General features: G+C 36.6%; 1 protein-coding gene across 1 annotated transcript; it reads right to left on the reverse strand.

The window, feature by feature from the left end:
* On the reverse strand, window positions 1-23262 carry LOC132557618 (dolichyl-diphosphooligosaccharide--protein glycosyltransferase subunit STT3B-like). Its single transcript, XM_060222126.1, has 17 exons — window positions 23093-23262; window positions 21255-21363; window positions 20089-20198; window positions 19618-19706; window positions 18937-19025; window positions 18543-18608; window positions 17882-17981; window positions 17437-17535; window positions 16314-16460; window positions 14495-14698; window positions 13967-14172; window positions 7481-7668; window positions 6625-6796; window positions 6105-6278; window positions 4354-4467; window positions 3523-3732; window positions 1-2788 (listed from the first exon to the last, which is right to left on the reverse strand). The coding sequence occupies exons 1-17, from the start codon at window positions 23260-23262 to the stop codon at window positions 2705-2707; spliced, it is 2331 nt and encodes a 776-aa protein (XP_060078109.1). The 3' UTR covers window positions 1-2704.
* Window positions 23263-23573: the final 311 nt, after the last annotated feature.

The raw sequence follows: 23573 nt of genomic DNA on the forward strand, positions 1-23573 counted from the left end.
GACATTTTTTACAATTCATTTATTGATGTCTATTGAACTTTTCAACATAGAAATAAATTTAGTACATGTATAAACCGTGATTTTAACATGCCTTTAAAACAATCTCACATTACTTACCAAACATCCAATCATAAAATTTATAAAGCACTCATCAATGTCTCCTCACTCATCAATATTAGTTACTACCAAACTTTATCAAGATTTGCCAGGAGAATTTTAGTGCAATCTTAGAGGCAACATATTTTGAATCATATATAAAAAAATCTGAAAAAAATAGCAAATAATTCAAATATATATCCAAGTAGGCAACAAATACTTAAACAATGAAAACATTTTTGGTTACTTTTACAAGTTGTCCAAATGACCTGTATAACTCACCTGTAATCTATGATGTTAGTTTAATGTAATTTTTTTAATGAAATATTTTATCATCCAAACTGTTACCATTTTTTAGGAGCTACAGATGTTTTAAGTTTTAAACTAGCTTGTTAATCCAAGTTGTATCAATCTTGAGAAGTAGATTTTTGAAAATGCCAGATGGACGACTGACACTGCACCACTACATCATTTCATTGGTACTTTTTGTTAAATGAACTAAATATAAGTTACACCATACAGCCCATACTAGTTTCAATTCATCATAATGATGGACATGAACATGAATGACAAATATAAATGCAATTTTTCTTTTTTTCCAGAATTCTGGTTAATGACCTTATAAATGTATCCTATCTTACAGATGAACCTTGTCAATCCAGTAAGCATTAACCTGGTTAGGCCACTAACTAATTGCTATTAATTTCAGCATTAACCTGGTTAGGCCACTAACTAATTGCTGTTAATTTCAGCATTAACCTGGTTAGGCCACTAACTAATCACTTAATTTCAGCATTAACCTGGTTAGGCCACTAACTAATCACTTAATTTCAGCATTAACCTGGTTAGGCCACTAATTTATTGCTGTTAATTTCAGCATTAACCTAGTTAGGCCACTAACTAATCACTGTTCATTTCAGCATTAACTTGGTTAGGCCACTAACTAATCACTTAATTTCAGCATTAACCTAGTTAGGCCACTAACTAATCACTGTTCATTTCAGCATTAACTTGGTTAGGCCACTAACTAGTCACCAGTTCCTCCTTGCTATTAATGCTAATATTCAGTGTTTTGGAGGACAGAATGACCATCTGTTTGTCTCAATACACACACTCACAGTCTGAATCAACAAGACTTTATTACCTAATGTATATGTGGAGAAGTGAAATTGTTTTGGTCGTGTGTAACTTAAATGAAAGAAACGTACAGAGGATATCCTACAGAGAGGTTTACTGACTAGAAAATAAGGTAAGGTTTGCTGCACTTATTTTTTTTTCATTGCACCAATTTCATACATGCACACAAGTTTTCTCCAACCAAGAAGTTCTTCTAGACAGGATTTCAGAACCTACATATACTATCTACAGAATCTGTGTATTTAGAGTCACATCTGAACTCTGATGTGACTAAATATGTGAGTAGTAAATTTGACCTTTTTTTCTTTTTTTTTTTTTCGAGCTATATTTGCCCACAAAAAACAATCTCCACATTATACACAAGTGTGCACAATTAGCAACATTTAGAGCACTCGAGTGTAGGTAGAGTACCTCTCTTCTACTAGGAAAGGATACTTTTTGGTGGGTTTACTTTATAAAACCATTACACAATGGAGAGTTCAGGTTTGGATGATACATATTAAGGAATGCAAATGGAAAATGAATCCCTAAGTGTTTTTCTATGTCTACAGGACAGGCAGTGGTGTACACTCTAATTGTAGAAATAAAACTTACATACAAATGACCTTTACCATACACACCTATGTTGATGGCAAAAGCTACTTTCCCAAAAACAACAGCAGGAATTACCATTTATATGTTGTACAATTATAGCAGGATAACTGCAGCTTCTCTACAGTCCTGTATGCTAACAACTGCAATCCCAAGTCCTCATGTGTCTGTAATCTTAAACATGATGCTTGTATCAAACGAAATGGATAGCTAGTAGTTGACTGGCAGGTCCTCCAGGTCAGAAATATTTCATTATTACCCATAATTACATTTTATGAGCAATCTGTTACTTAAATCAGCTTTAACAAACAAATAAATAAACTGCCAGGTATTTCATCAAAATATCTATCCTTTTACTTGATTTACTTTCAAATCAATATATTATATGTATGATTGTGCATTAAATACTAGAACATCTGCACTAAGTATAACAACATAAACTAAATTAAATAGCTAAACACCTATTCACCGACATGTTCACATCACACCTCAACAACACAACATCTGTACAATATGGCAGTCTCCTACATTTCAATAGTTCTCAAAAGTTGCTTTTTCTTTCTTATTTGTTTGCTAATCCTAGCCCTCTCATCAGTTACCTCCCTTGCCTGTCCAATTGTCATCATGTGAATTAGGTCCTCCAACACCACATAAATTTCCTGTCACATGACCTCATCTAAATTCGTGTTTTTTTTCTCAAACGACACATGTAAAATGATAATTTGTTGTCAAAGTGACAGAAAACACTTTGACACATGATTTTACCGACAGAAAATATATAATTACGATATGATTTCTCCCACTGATTCAGTGACGATCAACTACAAAGTCAGTGTTTTGTTTTTTATGTACACACACACACACACAACACAGTTTCCTCCTATTTCTTTCCCTTGGATTTGGGTTTCTTGCCCTTTATCACCTTCGGCTTGTTTTTTATAAAACCCGCTCTTCTCTTACTGGTCTGAAAAAACAAAAAAATTTAATGTTATTTTACTTCAACATGTTGTTACAAAATGGTTAAGTGATGTGTACCATTACAGCTGAATGTTCTACAATTGATTATTTATCTGAACAAAAAAATTGATAAAATAATCATTTCAATATGACTAAAATCTGAAGTGAATAGAACAAGAAATAAAAATTTGTTCTCTAAATTTGAAGTTTTTGTCCTTCAAATACCTCAAACAAATACAATACATGCCATCTATCCATTGAGGTGGTTCAGATGTCCATACTAAAATGTAACTAGATTCCAAGTTTGATTGGAACAGCAGTTGTACTGTATCAGAAAATTGAGATAAACACAAAACTTAAATGTCAGCTTCTCAAACAAACATTTTTAGAGCAGATGGACTACAAAATCTGGGAAATATTTTGTAAATGATGGATGTGTTGAGGTGTTCACTTTGTGATCTATCTGTTCACCAAATTTGGTTAAAGTTGGAATCACAACTTCATCTAAACACAAAAATTTTAAGAGAAATATCTATGACAGTGCTGTCACAACAAGAAAGCAACACTGTAGTTTTGCTTCCACGACTTTTCACTGTCGCCAGATAAAGATAAGTCCACATAAAATAAAGTGGTTTACACTACAGGAGAAACAAGGTTTTTATACATTTGTATATATATTATATCGTTTCATTGGTCAGCATGGGTTTAACATAGGTAACCTTCAATCTAAATTAAGCTTACCTTTTTGGAATGTTTTTTCTTATTTGTTTTGATTTTTGGCATTCGTTGGTTGAGTACACGCTCACGATTCTCCAAGTCCTTGACCTTGTAGATTCTAACGAGCCAGTGTTCTGTGGTATAGGCCTCCTCCATGTGTGTCAGATCGAAGTTCTTGTTACCAATCTCAACTCCCCTTGTCCTGTCATACCCTGCCGGACTTCTGAAGTCAAGCTACAAATACAAATGGATTTTGTCAGTTTCAAGTTTGATACCCCTTTCCTGACACACATAGCAGAACACTTAACTGATATTGTGTACTATCAGTTTTCAGAGATAAAACAATTTGCTGGACCTCTTTTCTGTCAGACAGATGTATACTTGAACAATAGGATAGAATAAGCAGTACTTTTCATGCGGTTTCTTTCTTTTTAATTCATCAATGCCCATTACGTTTATGTATCAGTCTTAAGGTAATTACTGTAACATGTGAAGACCACTTTAATGCTGTGTGTCGTTTCATTTAAAACTGATCCACAAAATACATATACCTTGTTACATGAAGGCAGGAATATTAATGTAAGCATGCATTATCGATTTCTCATTGATTTATATGTAAAGTTATGTTGGGTTATTTTATGAAAAAAACTGTTTTAAGATAAAAATGCATCTTTTCATTTAACCTGGTGTTTTGGTATTTCTTGCGTTTGTTCAAGTAGAACTATATATATTGCCATGAAAACATTGATATAACCCACCTTGAATGATTCAGATTCTCGATATATCAAAGTTTTTTTTGGAGTCCCTTGAACTCTTAAACATCACAGTTGGACTGTATATATATACATTTCTTACCTGGAGTTCCCCAAATCGGTAGTATGACAACTTATACATGAGGCAGTTAAGTAAGACTTTGGATCCTGCAGAGTCTACACGAAACTCCCCTTGTGGTGTGAAGTAGTCAGACTCCTGCAAAATGATAATTTAAACAGCTATAAGAATGGAACACTATCTGCACATTTTTTAAAGAGATCCATCAGAATAATCTTCTTTGAAATATTAAGTGCTTGTAACAATATCAAAATTCAATGTAGTCAACAATAAATGTCTAAATTAGCTATACACCTCTGAATGATCAGCTACCAGGTTATGACCGTTGGACAAAGGCCACAGGGCGGGGGGTAATATTAGGGGCAAATTAGAGTAGCAGAACTGTATAATTGGTTCATTCCATCCCTATAAGCCAACTTCTTATGACTTCTACAAATATTTTATACAAATTTATATTGTGATAAGGAAGATAATATTGTATAGTATTTAGGAGGTAAAAACCATTGTCCTTACATAGTGAGGATTAAGAGATGAAGAGGGAGGCTAAAACAGAGTACTTTTGGTTAAACTGCTCTGACTTTGTATTAATGGATGCATATTAAACATACATGACATGGAGCACGTGGCGGACATTCATTGTGTTGATAATGCACCTTCAGACCCTTCAATCAAACATTTGTAGGATGTCTGTTTATGATCTGACCCCCTGTAACCTCATCTGTCCTCTGGGGGCAAGAACGTTGTACAGTATAATGCCAATTATCTGTACTGGGATTAAGTGGTTTCGGATACATCACTTTTCAATTAGTTTCTTGAGAAGAAACAGAGTTTGTAGGGTGCCCTAAACTGCCACAGTGTACAGCTGTACACTTAACTACTCGTAATTGTTGTGTGTTCATAATGAGTTAAACATATTAAAGGTGAGTAAAGTTTATGAAGCACAGATAGCCAATCAGTGAACAGGGACACAACTCTCATTGTAATAACTACTGAGGGAGACAAGAATGGAGTTTGGAGAAATGAAAGCTTGGATATGGGGCATCTACATCATAAGTCTTAAAAAAAAAAGAACAAAAACACAAGAAAATACCAATATATCAACATAATTATAATTCAAACTCAAATTTAATTACATGTGGGCAATTAAGACTTCTATGAAGAAATGTTTATTAGGATATCCTCAAAAGGACCAACAACTATCTATGCACTAAGGGGAATAACTCTAATGATGTACACAAGCCTTTTTTTCAAATGTAGTGACTTTGACCTTTAACCTTGAACAATGACCATCAGAATCTTGCGTGGTGTAGAACCTGATAGTGCTATGCTATTGCATAAATATTTTTCTAAAACTGTTCACAGATTCATGAGATATCTTGTAAGAAACCTTTTTATTTCAAAAGCAATCAAGGTTGAACTTTAACCTTGACCAATGACCACTAAAATCTATTCAGGTGCAGAACTTGATAGTGTGGTGCTATGTCGTGAATGAGAACTAAAACTGTTTAAGGATTCATGAAGTATCTAGCACGTAAGTTTGAATTATATTGACGTAACTGTAACCATATATAAAATTACTTCAGAAATATTTTGACAAAATGCAATGAAATGTAAAAAATTCACCAAATTATAATATATTGTTGTGATGTGCAAGGTTTGAGAGAGAAAATCCCTTCTAAGTTTTCAGAAACAGAAACATCATTTAATCCTATTTTGATGAAATGGTTTGGAAGATATCTTTGACAAAATGGCAGCTAGAGATATGTTCACATTACCTTTATGTCTTTGGGGTGCTCCCCTTCAGCGATCCTCACCATCCACAGAAATTTATTGATATCATCCCCTGAGTACCCAATCACACCACCAAAAATGACAAGCACGTAATCAACATCTAACGCTCTCATTATCTTGTAAGCCTCAGGTTCTGTAGAGGACATAGCTTTCCCTACCTGAAACAGTCAAAAGAAAAGTGATTTACTACAAGCTACAAATCAACAAGTAGGTAGATAAAAGTAAACCAAACAAAAGTAACAGACATGTAATATGAACATGACAATACTCATGTCACTAGGATATTGTCAAATGTTCACAGTTTACCTAGTATTTGTAATAAAGAGAATAAAATTTGATGAAACTCAGAAAACAAATGATGGTTCTCATTAAAAACCAAATTTGTACATTGTGTACCTCAGTTTTGTAGTTTTGTACATTCCATCTATATCATTCCATCAACAAAAATTATCCTTGAAAATAGTGAAGATGAAAACCCTCCAATAAGTTATAAACAAGCGTTACCAATGCTATGTGACTGTTATTCCAGGTGTTATTATCCACCAGTGTTGTCCTGTTGCCCATGCCTGCTATCTGATACCCGTAATCCCACCAGGACATAATTCTGGCTTTATCATGGGTGTTTTGACGTAGCCAATAATAAGCCTCACGGAAATCGTCCAATATTGTTCTGCTTCTGAAAACACATAAAAGGATCAAATATTATGCTGCAAACACTGTCACTGATCAGACCGTAAATTCTTTGCTTTGATTCTTGCTATGAATCGAAAACAATTGTTTTCAAACACTGCAAGGAAGCCAGTCATCCAAAGTGGAATTAAATCTAATGTGTATCTGTCACTCTTGAGGTATACACAAAAGTACCACTAAGTCAGAAGTCCACATCTGATACAATCTGTGCTACAAGTATTAAGCCCAGAACAATGTGAAATCCAACTAAATTTGTATACGTAAACTAGTAGAGAAATAATTGATCATACAACAGAGAAAAATTCTATTGTAATGTGTCAACATCACTAATCTCAGGCCGGTGATAGGCTAGTTAGAGTATGGCGATAGGCTAGTTAGTGTAATGATCAACTGTACAGGTGTACTACTTTCAACACTAACAGTACCTTGATGATTTAGCTGACAAACTTTTATTCATAATCAAACTTGGACAAATCATTGACAGAGAAGAGATGAATTTAAGTGATCTTCCAAATGTTGATATCTAACAACTGAGAAAATTAATATTCCAATATCATTTTCCTATTTCGAATACCATCTTACCAAATGAAAATTCATTGACATCCCTATTTTTTCTACACTTACAAAAATAAATCATGAATTGGGATCCAAAGGTGACTTTAAAACATACCCATCGTGATTGTAGGAGGCAAGAACAATGCTTGGGCTAGAATAGGCACTGCTGGTGACCCATGTACAGTGCACAGCAAACAACATGAGCAGCATGAGCAGAGCAATGACAATAATGGTCTTCACATTCATCCCCAGACCGTCCTGGTCCTTTGGCTTTTCTTCCTTTACCTTCTTGGTTTTACCCACCTGTAGATAGACAAGATGATAGAGGTCACAAAATGACAATTAGATACCCAGTAAATTATAGCGTAACTCCCAGGCAATTTGGGGGGGGCGGGACCTACTTTTGATATGATACACACTATCTCACCAAGGTGAACCCATTTTCTAAGTATGACATTCCCATGATTAGTTGAGTAGGAGACAGAGCCTCAACAAATATTCTTTGATGTAGTTCAAAGGTCAAAGTACTTTACTTTTGACACCCAACACAATGTCTCATCCTAATCCTGTGATAAGTCGTGCGGAAGATAGGGAGCCAAACAGAGGTAACCCAAGGAAAATTAGATACCCAGTCAGTAACAGAGGACAGAGATAACCCCAAGACAGCTAAATACACAGTTAATTACAGAGGACAGAGATAACCCCAGGATAGCTAGATACCCAGTAAGTAACAGAGGACAGAGATAACCCCAGGACAGCTAGATACACAGTTAATTACAGAGGACAGAGGTTACCCCAGGACAGCTAGATACCCAGTAAGTGACAGAGGACAGAGATAACCCCAGGACAGCTAGATACACAGTTAATTACAGAGGACAGAGGTAACCCCAAGGACAATTAGATACACAGTTAATTACAGAGGACAGAGGTTACCCCAGGACAATTAGATACCCAGTAAGTAACAGAGGACAGAGATAACCCCAGGACAGCTAGATACCCAGTAAGTTACGGAGGACAGAGATAACCCCAGGACAGCTAAATACACAGTTAATTACAGAGGACAAAGATAACCCCAGGACAGCTAAATACACAGTTAATTACAGAGGACAGAGATAACCCCAAGGACAATTAGATACCCAGTAAGTTACAGAGGACAGAAATAACCCCAGGACAGCTAGATACACAGTTAATTACAGAGGACAGAGGTAACCCCAAGGACAATTAGATACCCAGTAAGTTACAAAGGACAGAGATAACCCAAGGACAATTAGATACACAGTTAATTACAGAGGACAGAGGTTACCCCAGGACAATTAGATACCCAGTAAGTAACAGAGGACAGAGATAACCCCAGGACAGCTAGATACACAGTTAATTACAGAGGACAGAGATAACCCCAGGACAATTAGATACACAGTTAATTACAGAGGACAGAAATAACCCCAGGACAATTAGATACCCAGTAAGTAACAGAGGACAGATATAACCCCAGGACAGCTAGATACACAGTTAATTACAGAGGACAGAGATAACCCCAGGACAATTAGATACACAGTTAATTACAGAGGACAGAGGTTACCCCAGGACAATTAGATACACAGTTAATTACAGAGGACAGAGGTTACCCCAGGACAATTAGATACACAGTTAATTACAGAGGACAGAGATAACCCCAGGACAGCTAGATACACAGTTAATTACACAGGACAGAGGTTACCCTAGGACAATTAGATACCCAGTAAGTAACAGAGGACAGAGATAACCCCAGGACAGCTAGATACACAGTTAATTACAGAGGACAGAGGTTACCCCAGGACAGCTAGATACCCAGTAAGTAGATAACCCCAGGACAGCTAGATACACAGTTAATTACAGAGGACAGAGGTTACCCCAGGACAATTAGATACACAGTTAATTACAGAGGACAGAGATAACCCCAGGACAGCTAGATACACAGTTAATTACAGAGGACAGAGGTTACCCCAGGACAATTAGATACACAGTTAATTACAGAGGACAGAGATAACCCCAGGACAGCTAGATACACAGTTAATTACAGAGGACAGAGGTTACCCCAGGACAATTAGATACACAGTTAATTACAGAGGACAGAGATAACCCCAGGACAGCTAGATACACAGTTAATTACAGAGGACAGAGGTTACCCCAGGACAATTAGATACACAGTTAATTACAGAGGACAGAGATAACCCCAGGACAGCTAGATACACAGTTAATTACAGAGGACAGAGGTTACCCCAGGACAATTAGATACCCAGTAAGTAACAGAGGACAGAGATAACCCCAGGACAGCTAGATACACAGTTAATTACAGAGGACAGAGATAACCCCAGGACAGCTAGATACACAGTTAATTACAGAGGACAGAGGTTACCCCAGGACAATTAGATACACAGTTAATTACAGAGGACAGAGATAACCCCAGGACAGCTAGATACACAGTTAATTACAGAGGACAGAGGTTACCCCAGGACAATTAGATACACAGTTAATTACAGAGGACAGAGGTTACCCCAGGACAGCTAGATACACAGTTAATTACAGAGGACAGAGATAACCCCAGGACAGCTAGATACACAGTTAATTACAGAGGACAGAGGTTACCCCAGGACAATTAGATACCCAGTAAGTAACAGAGGACAGAGATAACCCCAGGACAGCTAGATACACAGTTAATTACAGAGGACAGAGGTTACCCCAGGACAGCTAGATACACAGTTAATTACAGAGGACAGAGATAACCCCAGGACAGCTAGATACACAGTTAATTACAGAGGACAGAGGTTACCCCAGGACAATTAGATACACAGTTAATTACAGAGGACAGAGGTTACCCCAGGACAGCTAGATACCCAGTAAGTAACAGAGGACAGAGGTTACCCCAGGACAATTAGATACCCAGTAAGTAACAGAGGACAGAGATAACCCCAGGACAGCTAGATACACAGTTAATTACAGAGGACAGAGGTTACCCCAGGACAGCTAGATACACAGTTAATTACAGAGGACAGAGATAACCCCAAGACAGCTAAATACACAGTTAATTACAGAGGACAGAGATAACCCCAGGACAATTAGATACACAGTTAATTACAGAGGACAGAGATAACCCCAGGACAGCTAGATACCCAGTAAGTAACAGAGGACAGAGATAACCCCAGGACAGCTAGATACCCAGTAAGTAACAGAGGACAGAGATAACCCCAGGACAGCTAGATACACAGTTAATTACAGAGGACAGAGGTTACCCCAGGACAGCTAGATACCCAGTAAGTGACAGAGGACAGAGATAACCCCAGGACAGCTAGATACACAGTTAATTACAGAGGACAGAGGTTACCCTAGGACAATTAGATACCCAGTAAGTAACAGAGGACAGAGATAACCCCAGGACAGCTAGATACACAGTTAATTACAGAGGACAGAGGTTACCCCAGGACAGCTAGATACCCAGTTAATTACAGAGGACAGAGGTTACCCCAGGACAGCTAGATACCCAGTAAGTGACAGAGGACAGAGATAACCCCAGGACAATTAGATACACAGTTAATTACAGAGGACAGAGGTTACCCCAGGACAGCTAGATACACAGTTAATTACAGAGGACAGAGGTTACCCCAGGACAATTAGATACACAGTTAATTACAGAGGACAGAGATAACCCCAGGACAGCTAGATACACAGTTAATTACAGAGGACAGAGATAACCCCAGGACAATTAGATACACAGTTAATTACAGAGGACAGAGGTTACCCCAGGACAGCTAGATACACAGTTAATTACAGAGGACAGAGGTTACCCCAGGACAATTAGATACACAGTTAATTACAGAGGACAGAGATAACCCCAGGACAGCTAGATACACAGTTAATTACAGAGGACAGAGATAACCCCAGGACAATTAGATACACAGTTAATTACAGAGGACAGAGGTTACCCCAGGACAATTAGATACCCAGTAAGTAACAGAGGACAGAGATAACCCCAGGACAGCTAGATACACAGTTAATTACAGAGGACAGAGATAACCCCAGGACAGCTAGATACACAGTTAATTACAGAGGACAGAGGTTACCCCAGGACAATTAGATACACAGTTAATTACAGAGGACAGAGGTTACCCCAGGACAATTAGATACCCAGTTAATTACAGAGGACAGAGGTTACCCCAGGACAGCTAGATACACAGTTAATTACAGAGGACAGAGGTTACCCCAGGACAGCTAGATACACAGTTAATTACAGAGGACAGAGGTTACCCCAGGACAATTAGATACACAGTTAATTACAGAGGACAGAGGTTACCCCAGGACAATTAGATACCCAGTTAATTACAGAGGACAGAGGTTACCCCAGGACAATTAGATACACAGTTAATTACAGAGGACAGAAATTACCCCAGGACAATTAGATACACAGTTAATTACAGAGGACAGAGGTTACCCCAGGACAGCTAGATACACAGTTAATTACAGAGGACAGAGGTTACCCCAGGACAGCTAGATACACAGTTAATTACAGAGGACAGAGGTTACCCCAGGACAATCAGATACACAGTTAATTACAGAGGACAGAAATTACCCCAGGACAATTAGATACACAGTTAATTACAGAGGACAGAGGTTACCCCAGGACAGCTAGATACACAGTTAATTACAGAGGACAGAGGTTACCCCAGGACAGCTAGATACACAGTTAATTACAGAGGACAGAGGTTACCCCAGGACAATTAGATACACAGTTAATTACAGAGGACAGAGGTTACCCCAGGACAATTAGATACACAGTTAATTACAGAGGACAGAGGTTACCCCAGGACAATTAGATACACAGTTAATTACAGAGGACAGAGGTTACCCCAGGACAATTAGATACACAGTTAATTACAGAGGACAGAAATTACCCCAGGACAATTAGATACACAGTTAATTACAGAGGACAGAGGTTACCCCAGGACAATTAGATACACAGTTAATTACAGAGGACAGAGGTTACCCCAGGACAATTAGATACACAGTTAATTACAGAGGACAGAGATTACCCCAGGACAGCTAGATACACAGTTAATTACAGAGGACAGAGATAACCCCAGGACAATTAGATACACAGTTAATTACAGAGGACAGAAATTACCCCAGGACAATTAGATACACAGTTAATTACAGAGGACAGAGGTTACCCCAGGACAGCTAGATACACAGTTAATTACAGAGGACAGAGGTTACCCCAGGACAATTAGATACACAGTTAATTACAGAGGACAGAGGTTACCCCAGGACAATTAGATACCCAGTTAATTACAGAGGACAGAGGTTACCCCAGGACAGCTAAATACACAGTTAATTACAGAGGACAGAAATTACCCCAGGACAATTAGATACACAGTTAATTACAGAGGACAGAGGTTACCCCAGGACAGCTAGATACACAGTTAATTACAGAGGACAGAGATAACCCCAGGACAATTAGATACACAGTTAATTACAGAGGACAGAGGTTACCCCAGGACAATTAGATACACAGTTAATTACAGAGGACAGAGGTTACCCCAGGACAATTAGATACCCAGTTAATTACAGAGGACAGAGGTTACCCCAGGACAATTAGATACACAGTTAATTACAGAGGACTGAGGTTACCCCAGGACAATTAGATACCCAGTAAGTGACAGAGGACAGAGATAACCCCAGGACAGCTAGATACACAGTTAATTACAGAGGACAGAGGTTACCCCAGGACAATTAGATACCCAGTAAGTAACAGAGGACAGAGATAACCCCAGGACAGCTAGATACACAGTTAATTACAGAGGACAGAGGTTACCCCAGGACAGCTAGATACACAGTTAATTACAGAGGACAGAGGTTACCCCAGGACAATTAGATACACAGTTAATTACAGAGGACAGAGGTTACCCCAGGACAGCTAGATACACAGTTAATTACAGAGGACAGAGGTTACCCCAGGACAGCTAGATACACAGTTAATTACAGAGGACAGAGGTTACCCCAGGACAGCTAAATACACAGTTAATTACAGAGGACAGAGGTTACCCCAGGACAATTAGATACACAGTTAATTACAGAGGACAGAGGTTACCCAGGACAGCTAGATACACAGTTAATTACAGAGGACAGAAATTACCCCAGGACAGCTAGATACACAGTTAATTACAGAGGACAGAGGTTACCCCAGGACAGCTAAATACACAGTTAATTACAGAGGACAGAGGTTACCCCAGGACAGCTAGATACCCAATAAACAGATATTTTTACGAGCTTAAGATTTTTTTGTAAGAATCATATAAGTATCTATGATTATTTAGTACAGGACGATATTGCAGCAAGACTGATAGTGATTTCCAAAAGATATTGTCTCAACATAAATTTTGTAATTAACCTAGATTTGTTATCGTAAGGATAGTCCTACACAACATACCTGATACCATTATCTACTTTTGACATTGATATCTACCTTATCATATAACATGTCATTTTCTCATCCAGAATTTTTTTCTCTCTCTATCTTATCATGTAATGTGTCATTCTTATTATCCAGCTCTTTTTTCTCTCTCTCTACCTTGTCATATAATGTATCATTCTTATTATCGAGTGTTTTCTTCTCTGTCTCTTTGACGCTTGATTTAGGCACATCATCCTTCAGGTAGATTTCAAACGTTTTGGAGAAGGCAATGGCAGCAAGGACACACACAATGGGGGTGAGAGTGAGCATGAGTCTCACCATCACACCAGCAAAGTAGCTGGCAAAAATGGCATACAGCACCACTGCAACACGAAAAATTCTTCAAATTTGAAAATTTTTGCTTGTTTGTTTGTTTTTTTTTCAATTTCACAGCTGAGTCAAGAACATAGAATCAGGTTTAGAGATTTTTATTTCTTGAATATCTTATATTGTTATACTAGCATTTTCAGATCAATTGCAATTAATTATGTACTCGATTGATTGTAATGAAAAAATATTTGTTAGTATTAAAAATCTACAACAGAAATGTCTTAACAAAACTACAAAGTGCCATGTTTGACACGAGACCAAACACTCTGTCAGCATTGGCATCGTACCAAACACACTGGTAAGTCAAGTACCTACCAAATACTCTCTCATCGTTGACATGTTTAACACAGTACCAAACACCCACAGGGAAGGCACATGCTAGGATATGGAGATCGAAGAAGAATGACACCCAAGTAGTGGGTTGGTGCTCAGACACGGAAGCAATGATGGGGATGTGGATCTTGGCATAACCAGTGTCCCACAAGGAGTAGAATCGGCCACTCCAGGGGTGGATGTAACCTACAAACATCAAAACAACATTGGTTATTATCAATAACAAAACCAGCCCTGGTATAGACTTCAACCTTCATGACACTAGAAAGTATTTTTTTCTGACAACGGTCAAGTTTTATACATACTTCTGAGGAACAAATTTCAGGAATTTGGGAAAAAAACTAAAAAATGTCTATAGAACATAAATGTCCCTACTCTCAAGTAATCAAGAACCTGATCAGGTGTAGAACTTAATGTTATGATACTATAGGCAAAGTGTGAACCAGAATCTGATCAGGTGTAGAACTTAATGTTATGATACTAAAGGGTAAGTGTGAACCAGAATCTGATCAGGTGTAGAACATGATGTTATGATACTATAGGGTAAGTGTGAACCAGAATCTGATCAGGTGTAGAACTTAATGTTATGATACTAAAGGGTAAGTGTGAACCAGAATCTGATCAGGTGTAGAACTTAATGTTATGATACTAAAGGGTAAATGTGAACCAGAATCTGATCAGGTGTAGAACTTAATGTTATGATACTATAGGGTAAGTGTGAACCAGAATCTGATCAGGTGTAGAACTTAATGTTATGATACTAAAGGGTAAGTGTGAACCAGAATCTGATCAGGTGTACAACATGATGTTATGATACTAAAGGGTAAGTGTGAACCAGAATCTGATCAGGTGTAGAACTTAATGTTATGATATTATAGGGTAAGTATGAACCAGAATCTGATCAGGTGTAGAACTTAATGTTATGATACTAAAGGGTAAGTGTGAACCAGAATCTGATCAGGTGTAGAACATGATGTTATGATACTATAGGGTAAGTGTGAACCAGAATCTGATCAGGTGTAGAACTTAATGTTATGATACTAAAGGGTAAGTGTGAACCAGAATCTGGTCAGGTGTACAACATGATGTTATGATACTAAAGGGTAAGTGTGAACCAGAATCTGATCAGGTGTAGAACTTAATGTTATGATACTATAGGGTAAGTATGAACCAGAATCTGATCAGGTGTAGAACTTAATGTTATGATACTAAAGGGTAAATGTGAACCAGAATCTGGTCAGGTGTACAACATGATGTTATGATACTAAAGGGTAAGTGTGAACCAGAATCTGATCAGGTGTAGAACTTAATGTTATGATACTATAGGGTAAGTATGAACCAGAATCTGATCAGGTGTAGAACTTAATGTTATGATACTAAAGGGTAAATGTGAACCAGAATCTGGTCAGGTGTACAACATGATGTTATGATACTAAAGGGTAAGTGTGAACAAGAATCTGATCAGGTGTAGAACTTAATGTTATGATACTATAGGCAAAGTGTGAACCAGAATCTGATCTGGTATAGACCTCAATGTTCATGATACTATGGGGTAAGTGTGAACCAGAATCTGATCAGATGTAGAACTTATGTTGTTATAATAATTTGGTAAATATGAACCAAAAATGTGTGAGGTTGTGAATATTCAACACTGATTTGTACAGTATACCATGGGACACAACACAATAAGACAGACCTATAAAGATAACACTTTATATAAGAACCCCTTCCCCCTCCACCTCCAGCCAAACACTGTAAAATGGCAAGGGCATTATAAGATGAAAACAGCTGATTGGCTTACCTGCCCAGGTGAGTCCAACAACAGCAAGGAAGATTACACCAGCTGCTGCCGTCGCAGAAAGGAAGAAGAACAGCTTAAACTCTGCCTTGGTAAGGAAAGACTGGACGTACTTCAAAATGGCATAAGCATAGAGCAGTGCAAACACACCTGAAAGAAAATAGACAAATCACTCATTAAGGCTGTCATTGGTATGTAAGCAGATAGCAGATACTGAAACAAGTACTAATTATGATGGGGACCATTACATATATCGACAAAACATCCTCTAATTATTGTGTATACCTGGTGGTGTTAAGTTAAGATTGATATAAAATCGCACAGCACAATTCATCACAGTAAGGCAGTAATTTTGTTCAATAAGAAAAAGAATATATTGTGTTTGTTGTGTCAGGCAACACCTATGTACCATTTTTCATCAAAGTTGGACACTGTAATTTGCAACCAAACAGAAGCTGTCTTTGGCAATCATGTTGTTAAATCAGAAAATGCGCTTCTTCCTTATGTTCTAAATTTCAACCAATCAGAAGTTGCTATTTTGCACCCACCTTGTTCCATCAGAAAACAGATGTCACCAAGGTGTTTCTGAGGTTAAACAATACCTACATACCAATTTTCATGGAAATTGGACGTTATCTCAATATGGTCATATTTTGTGATTAAATTCATTGTCTAATAAATTAACACAATGCATCATATGCAGTAATGTTGATTTGAAGGTTCCAGATTTGAATTATGTATTACAAAACAATTTTATACCTTTGAAACTGACCAACTAAAATAATGAACAATACAATAATCTGTATGATTTTATTCTGTTTTATAACAGAACAGAATTATTTCATAACAGTAAAAATTATTCTAACCAGGAACATGTATCCAGAGATGTATGTAGATGTATAATTGAAAATTGCCAAATCAGTCACCATCGATGTGGTTTTTATCTAAGTTTGCTCGCTAAATTTATCATGCCTCCCTCCCCTCTCAGTCTCAAGTTAGACTGCTCCTTCTCAAACTCAATTAGACACTCCACACTTCCTATCATCAATAGAAATTTCCTTTAAATGCTCTTAAGAACCTTGTGACTGTCACCCTTCTCTTCACTTAAGCTCTTATAAAAACTTACCAGCTGATGCCATGTGTTCACTAGTTTTGATTGGCTGAAACCCTACAAAGGGAATCTGCATGGACAGGAGCAGACCAACAATGTAAAACGTTGTGTATGCTGAAAAATGAAAACAAGATTACAACATATATTTGTATGTTAGACTTCATTCTCAATCTTCATGCAATAATTTGTTTTCAGTTTGTCATTTCTATTAATTAAGTTCTGCTTTTAAATAACAAAAAAAAAACAAAGATTTAAGTATATGTCATAATCACATTTAACTTATACATTTATTTCTCACAAACTACATTTATTTCTTATTAATGTTCCATGTAGACCTACAGAGGTAGCAAAACTACTTGTAAAGCATCTGAAGATTTGAATGAAAGCTCTACTGCTTTATTAATCAGAAATGTTTCCAATCCTATCATTTCTGAAAAGATGAAGTGGAATGAATACAAACCAATGAAGATACGCCGCGAGAATCGGCCCATCAGCAGGAGCACAAACACATGAAGTGGAATAAGGTTGATGATGAAGACGTAGCCTCCCCAGGCTGACACCTACAAGTAACAAAATACACGTCAACCATATTTCATCAGACAGTAAAGGAAGAAACTTATAGGTCCAGACTTATTAATGGCTATGCCTGTAACTATTACCTCCATTCTGGTGAAGAATGGGATTGTGAAGCCCATGGCAATGATGCCAACTTATATCTTATCCATGTATTTCAATTTTTTTCACTAAATTTTCACTTTTGTTCATTCTATTTCTCCATACATGTAATCATGTTGTCTAGGAAAGAGAAATCTCAAGGGTTGGTTAAGGAGTCTAACTTTAAATGACAATGATAAAATGAAGGTTTTAAATGATTTCTTTTTAATTGTTAATGCCTTTAATGGATTTACCTCCCTTTATTCCAAATATGGACAAACATTATCAAGCTTGGTCTGGGAAAATTTCCAATTGAATTTAGAAATATCTAAAGCAGAATGTAAGCTATGCTCGTTGTTTTACAAACACAGTCATCTCCTGGCCAAATGCCCTGTCATTTAGAGGTGATGTAGTTCAGAATAATGTAGATATATAGTTAGTTACAAGTGACCAACTGATTCACTCACCATGTAAAAGTAGGACAGGGCAGTCAATATTGACCACATCACAGATCCAGTCTTCACAGACTTTATCTACAAAAAAAGCAAAAATTGTGTTACTACATAACAGATCTCTTCAAGTACACTTTCTACGAAAAAATGAAAACATGCTGAAAAATTTACCAATATTGGTGATGTATCGGAGATAACAACAACTTAACTTCAGCACACTTATAAGCTAAGCATGAATTTTGATTCATCCAAATAAACGATAACATAGAGGCCAATTCTCAAATTAATTTCATAATATTTCAGTATCTCAGAGAAAAAAATGTGTCGACAAATACTTCTCATTTGTCCAAATTTTGGTGGTCAGGAAAATATTAATACCAGGTCTAAATAAAAACTTTGTTATACTTACCCATAGGTAATATGTGAACATTAATGCAAAAATGGCAATCCCCTCATTGTCATAGCTGCCTGCTACTGATCTACTAATATATCCCGGTACTGAAACAGAGACGACCAGTAGGTAATATGTGTCATTATAAATAAGTAAAAAGTCATGGAGTGTGACACATAGCTGCCTGCTACTGATCTACTAATATATCCCGGTACTGAAACAGAGACGACCAGTAGGCAATATGTGTCATTATAAATAAGTAAAAAGTCATGGAGTGTGACACATAGCTGCCTGCTACTGATCTACTAATATATCCCGGTACTGAAACAAAGACGACCAGTAGGTAATATGTGTCATTATAAATAAGCAAAAAGTCATGGAGTGTGACACATAGCTGCCTGCTACTGATCTACTAATATATCCCGGTACTGAAACAGAGACGACCAGTAGGTAATATGTGTCATTATAAATAAGTAAAAAGTCATGGAGTGTGACACATAGCTGCCTGCTACAGATCTACTAATATATCCCAGTACTGAAACAGAGACAATCATACGGTAAAGATAGAGTAGACAATCATATTATTTACTGTATACATAATGTGTATCATTATAAATAAGTAAAAAGTCATGGAGTGTGACACACTTGACTTGCACAAATCATCACAATTACATACCAGTTTCTGCTACACATACTCACCTATAGCTATGAAACATGCAGCAAAGAGGCCAGCACCAGTGTTCCAGATTTCTTTGGTGAAAAAGTAAACAGCTAATGATGTCAAACCACTGAAACACAAAGAAGATGTACAATTACAACTGTAAGCAGTCATTTCAAGCATAGGTAGTGTTTGTCTGGTACATAAATTCTAATGGTATGATCCAAATCTGATGGTGGGTTGGTGAAATATGTTACATACAGGCATTACAAGCAGTAGACTATGAGAATATCTAAAGCAAGTAAGTATTTTTACAATAGTATTCAAGTCTAACAGTAGTCTAGTCACTGTAGTGTGGATAACAGTTTATTAAAATTCTTCCATACAAGAGTTTAGATAAAAATGTAATTGAACAGAAAATATTCATGAGCCATTAATTAGCTGCATATTAATTGATCAATGATAAAAATCACATCTGAATTACACAAGTTCATCAAGTAATAAATACTCACCTAAAAATAGGTGCTAAAAACACACATATATCTCGGATATGGACTGGGATGTTGAGGGCTCTTAGGAACCAGTGTATTGTTCCTGAGGTAACCATTAATCCTGGGTAGACCTGTAAACAATCAATATTTTACAACCTGGGGTAACCATTAATCCTGGGTATACCTGTAAACAACCAATATTTTACAACCTGAGGTAACCATTAATCCTGGGTAAACCTGTTAAATGTTTTTTTTTTTTTTTTTTTTAACAAATCTCATCCTACACCAGTAGTGATATCTCCGGGTTCTCATGCAGGAGAACATACCATATACTGAGAGGAATTTAACATGATACCATAGTCACAGGCTATGTTAGGTGTTGTTTTTTTTTTCATTTTCCAACTTCAATTTCAATTACTAGTAAGTTATTGTTTTATTTTGTGTGGTGGCTCAAAAGAAGGAATTTAAAGGATTTCAAATGGTTGGAGAAACTAAAACTTCAATACTCTGCATTCATTTCCTTGAATTATAAATCAACAGACAAGGCACAGAATTAGAGAGACTTGGATGCATATTGTCTATTTACATCAGATTCCCTCGGAAAAACACAATTTTAACAACAAAATACCATAATATAGAAAATAAAATTTTGAAACAATTTTTTATTCATTAGTATCACAGATAAAATGTAACATAACTGAAAAAACTAACTAAGATAACTCTAGATACTTTAATCTCTCTTTTACTTTTATGCTGTAAGGAGAAAATAATTGATATAGATAATAAATAAGAAAAAGCAGAAAAAGTAAGCTTACTTTGTCTTGTACCTTCCACAATTTTTATCAGCATGAAATTGGAAACACATTTGTTTGTTTTCTTTGGCTTAATGCTTAATTTTTGTTTTCCTTTCATATCGATGTGACTAGAAACGTAACAACTTTACATCAAACTACATTTTTATTGTATAAATTTGTTTAATGATATGAACTCTATTGTTGACACCTCTACTTCTTATGAGAAATGGATTATTTATTCATTGTGGATCTTTATAGCAACAGAAATATTACATGTATATGTCCAATGTATATTGTATCTATTATTGTAAGGAATCTCCCATACATCTCTGTAATTTAATACAGTCTCATCCTTGGACAGTCTGTGTAAGTGAAATTATGTAATAGTTTTACCGTGCCCCCAACAATTCTGCCAAGTGGATACCATGCTCGGTCGTCAAACCAGTTCAGGAAGTTGTAGAAGCCATTTTCAACCATATAATGTGTGGAACGATAATTAAACCTAGAAAAAACACAAAAGAAAAAAATCCCTAATCAAGATCATAGAACATGTCAATTGTTACAATCAGGTTTTAAACCAACTTTCGGTAAATATCAGGTGGCAAGGAATCATTTAAACAATAGAGCTCTACATTATATGAGATTGTTATGGTATTCTTGCTATCTATAGGATGTTTATTTGTTCTTTCACATCCTTGAAACAGTTAGTCACATGAAGAAAATGTTGACAGATGATAGTCACACACTTTTATTGTAACATCACAATGGATTGTTATAATCTGGACAGATTGACAATAGATAATTAGTACTTAGTGTTTTTTTTCGCAGAGAGTAGTAATTAGTAGTCGCCAATTACCAATGTTATAGAATTTGACTTGTTAAGGTCAGAGCAACCATAACCCTTCTCCCTTGGACAGACTTCAATGTTAAGACCAAAGAAAGCAAAAAGTATTTCCTGGATAAAATGGGAAGATATGAGAAGATATCAAACTCCATATCTGATTGCCTAAAACTGCTTATCTTTCGGACATTTCATCTTGGAGTCACTAAACATATATGCGATAATAGATTTATGTTCAATTAAAATATCATAATACTACTCTACAATGTACTCAAAGAGACATTTTGGTGGTTTGATCAATCAATTCAACTAGAAGTAAGTAGAAATATTTTTTTACAATCAATTAATTGTAAAATCCAGTCCCAATGGTTAAAACTAGAACATGTGTGTGCTGACCAATACTAGATACCTGGCCAAAATACCCCTATAGCTAACCAAACATGGTGGTCATTAATGCCTCAGGGCATTGGCAATGCTACCATCAAGGACACATCTTAAGATGTTCATTCTTATGTTAGTAGTATACACCCTGGAGCAAATGTCAATCAATGATCACACTAAGGAAATTGCAATAAGGGTGTATTTCACTTCCTTTTAAATGTATCATATACACATTACAGTCTGTTTCATTAATGCTGGTGTTTGCAAGTATCAATGAAATGTCAATATTCAAATTTGATAAATGTATCAAACATTGTTATCTGGTTTTAATCCTAAAGTATAATGATTTGCTGATATGTTATAGCGACTAACCTTTAAGCTTCCTGATGTGCAATTTGAAGTCAGGGAAAACTATAAATCTGTGTACAATACACAAATTGGACTATAATGCATAAATCGGGGCAGGAATTTGTTACTAGAAATAATTGAAATCTCTTTCAACTTAGCTTTTCCCTATTTTTGCACAAGTTGCATTTGTATGGTCATACCACATCATAGAATTACAAAACTAGAATTGATTTGCATGTGGGAAAGTATTGAAAATAGATGCAGTACTTCCAGTATTTATGTTACAATAGTAGTCATTACACCAGCAACCAAGTTCCTAATAAGCCAGTCCTTTCATTAAACTTTTTTTTTCATGTTTTCTATTTTTCCTGATATATGATATAAAGTTTGTTCTATTGACTACTTTGCATCCGTAGATGGCCTTGGTCAACAGGTCGGTATGTTGTACAGACAGCACCCGCAAGTACAAAGCGGATCAGTCCCTGAACAACCTGACATTTTTAAAAATTATTTCACGCAAACAATGGATAGATCTTACTAACAATGAGTAGATGAAAATGCGACATAAAAATAGAACACCAGTGAACAACGCGTGGTCGCCTAATGTGTTGGTGGAGACACGACTTTTTCACTAGATTTGGTAAAAATGCAGGCCCCTTACCATGGATCAAATTCGTGGATGATGCTCTCAAAACGAATGACAGCAAAAAGTCTTGAGCTGAACCCAACGAGCCATGCCAGCGATAAAATCACGATGGTTAAAAGGCTTTGCCAGCCGCCTGGGTTCCACATTATTGAGCGGATGTCAGGTTTAACACCGGTGTCCGCCATCTTGATCAGTTCGCCACGTCCTGTAAGCCAGCCAATCAAATTACTGCAAGTGCGTCCTGTTCATTCGGCTACCCTTTTGACTTTACCTCTTAGTCCACATAAATTAACCTGAATTATTCACTGAAAAAGAGAACATGAAAGGTACACACCATTAATACGCAGGTAGCCTCAATAATTTCCTTATCATTAAACCAGAGGGCTATTCAAATCGTCCTTCTTCACCGATTCGTTATATTCGCATTTCGTTAACATTTTTGTTATCACTTCTATTTCTCGAGAAGTCCACTGATAGGATCATGTTCATTTTTTAA

The sequence above is a fragment of the Ylistrum balloti genome, unplaced genomic scaffold (genome assembly GCF_031769215.1).
Source record: "Ylistrum balloti isolate Yb309-2 unplaced genomic scaffold, AGI_CSIRO_Ybal_v1 Utg370700, whole genome shotgun sequence".
NCBI classification, from domain to species: Eukaryota; Metazoa; Mollusca; class Bivalvia; order Pectinida; family Pectinidae; genus Ylistrum; species Ylistrum balloti.

Bases quoted from the DNA above. Each gene is read 5' to 3' on its own strand.
- LOC132557618 (XM_060222126.1), bottom strand. From the start codon at position 23,262: ATGGCGGACACCGGTGTTAAACCTGACATCCGCTCAATAATGTGGAAC. The intron at 17,536-17,881 runs GTTTGTATTCAT...TTCATTTTTCAG, and splicing joins CTCGCGGCGTATCTTCATTG to CATACACAACGTTTTACATT. The intron at 6,279-6,624 runs GTAACGCTTGTT...TGACTGTTTCAG, and splicing joins ATAACAGTCACATAGCATTG to GTAGGGAAAGCTATGTCCTC.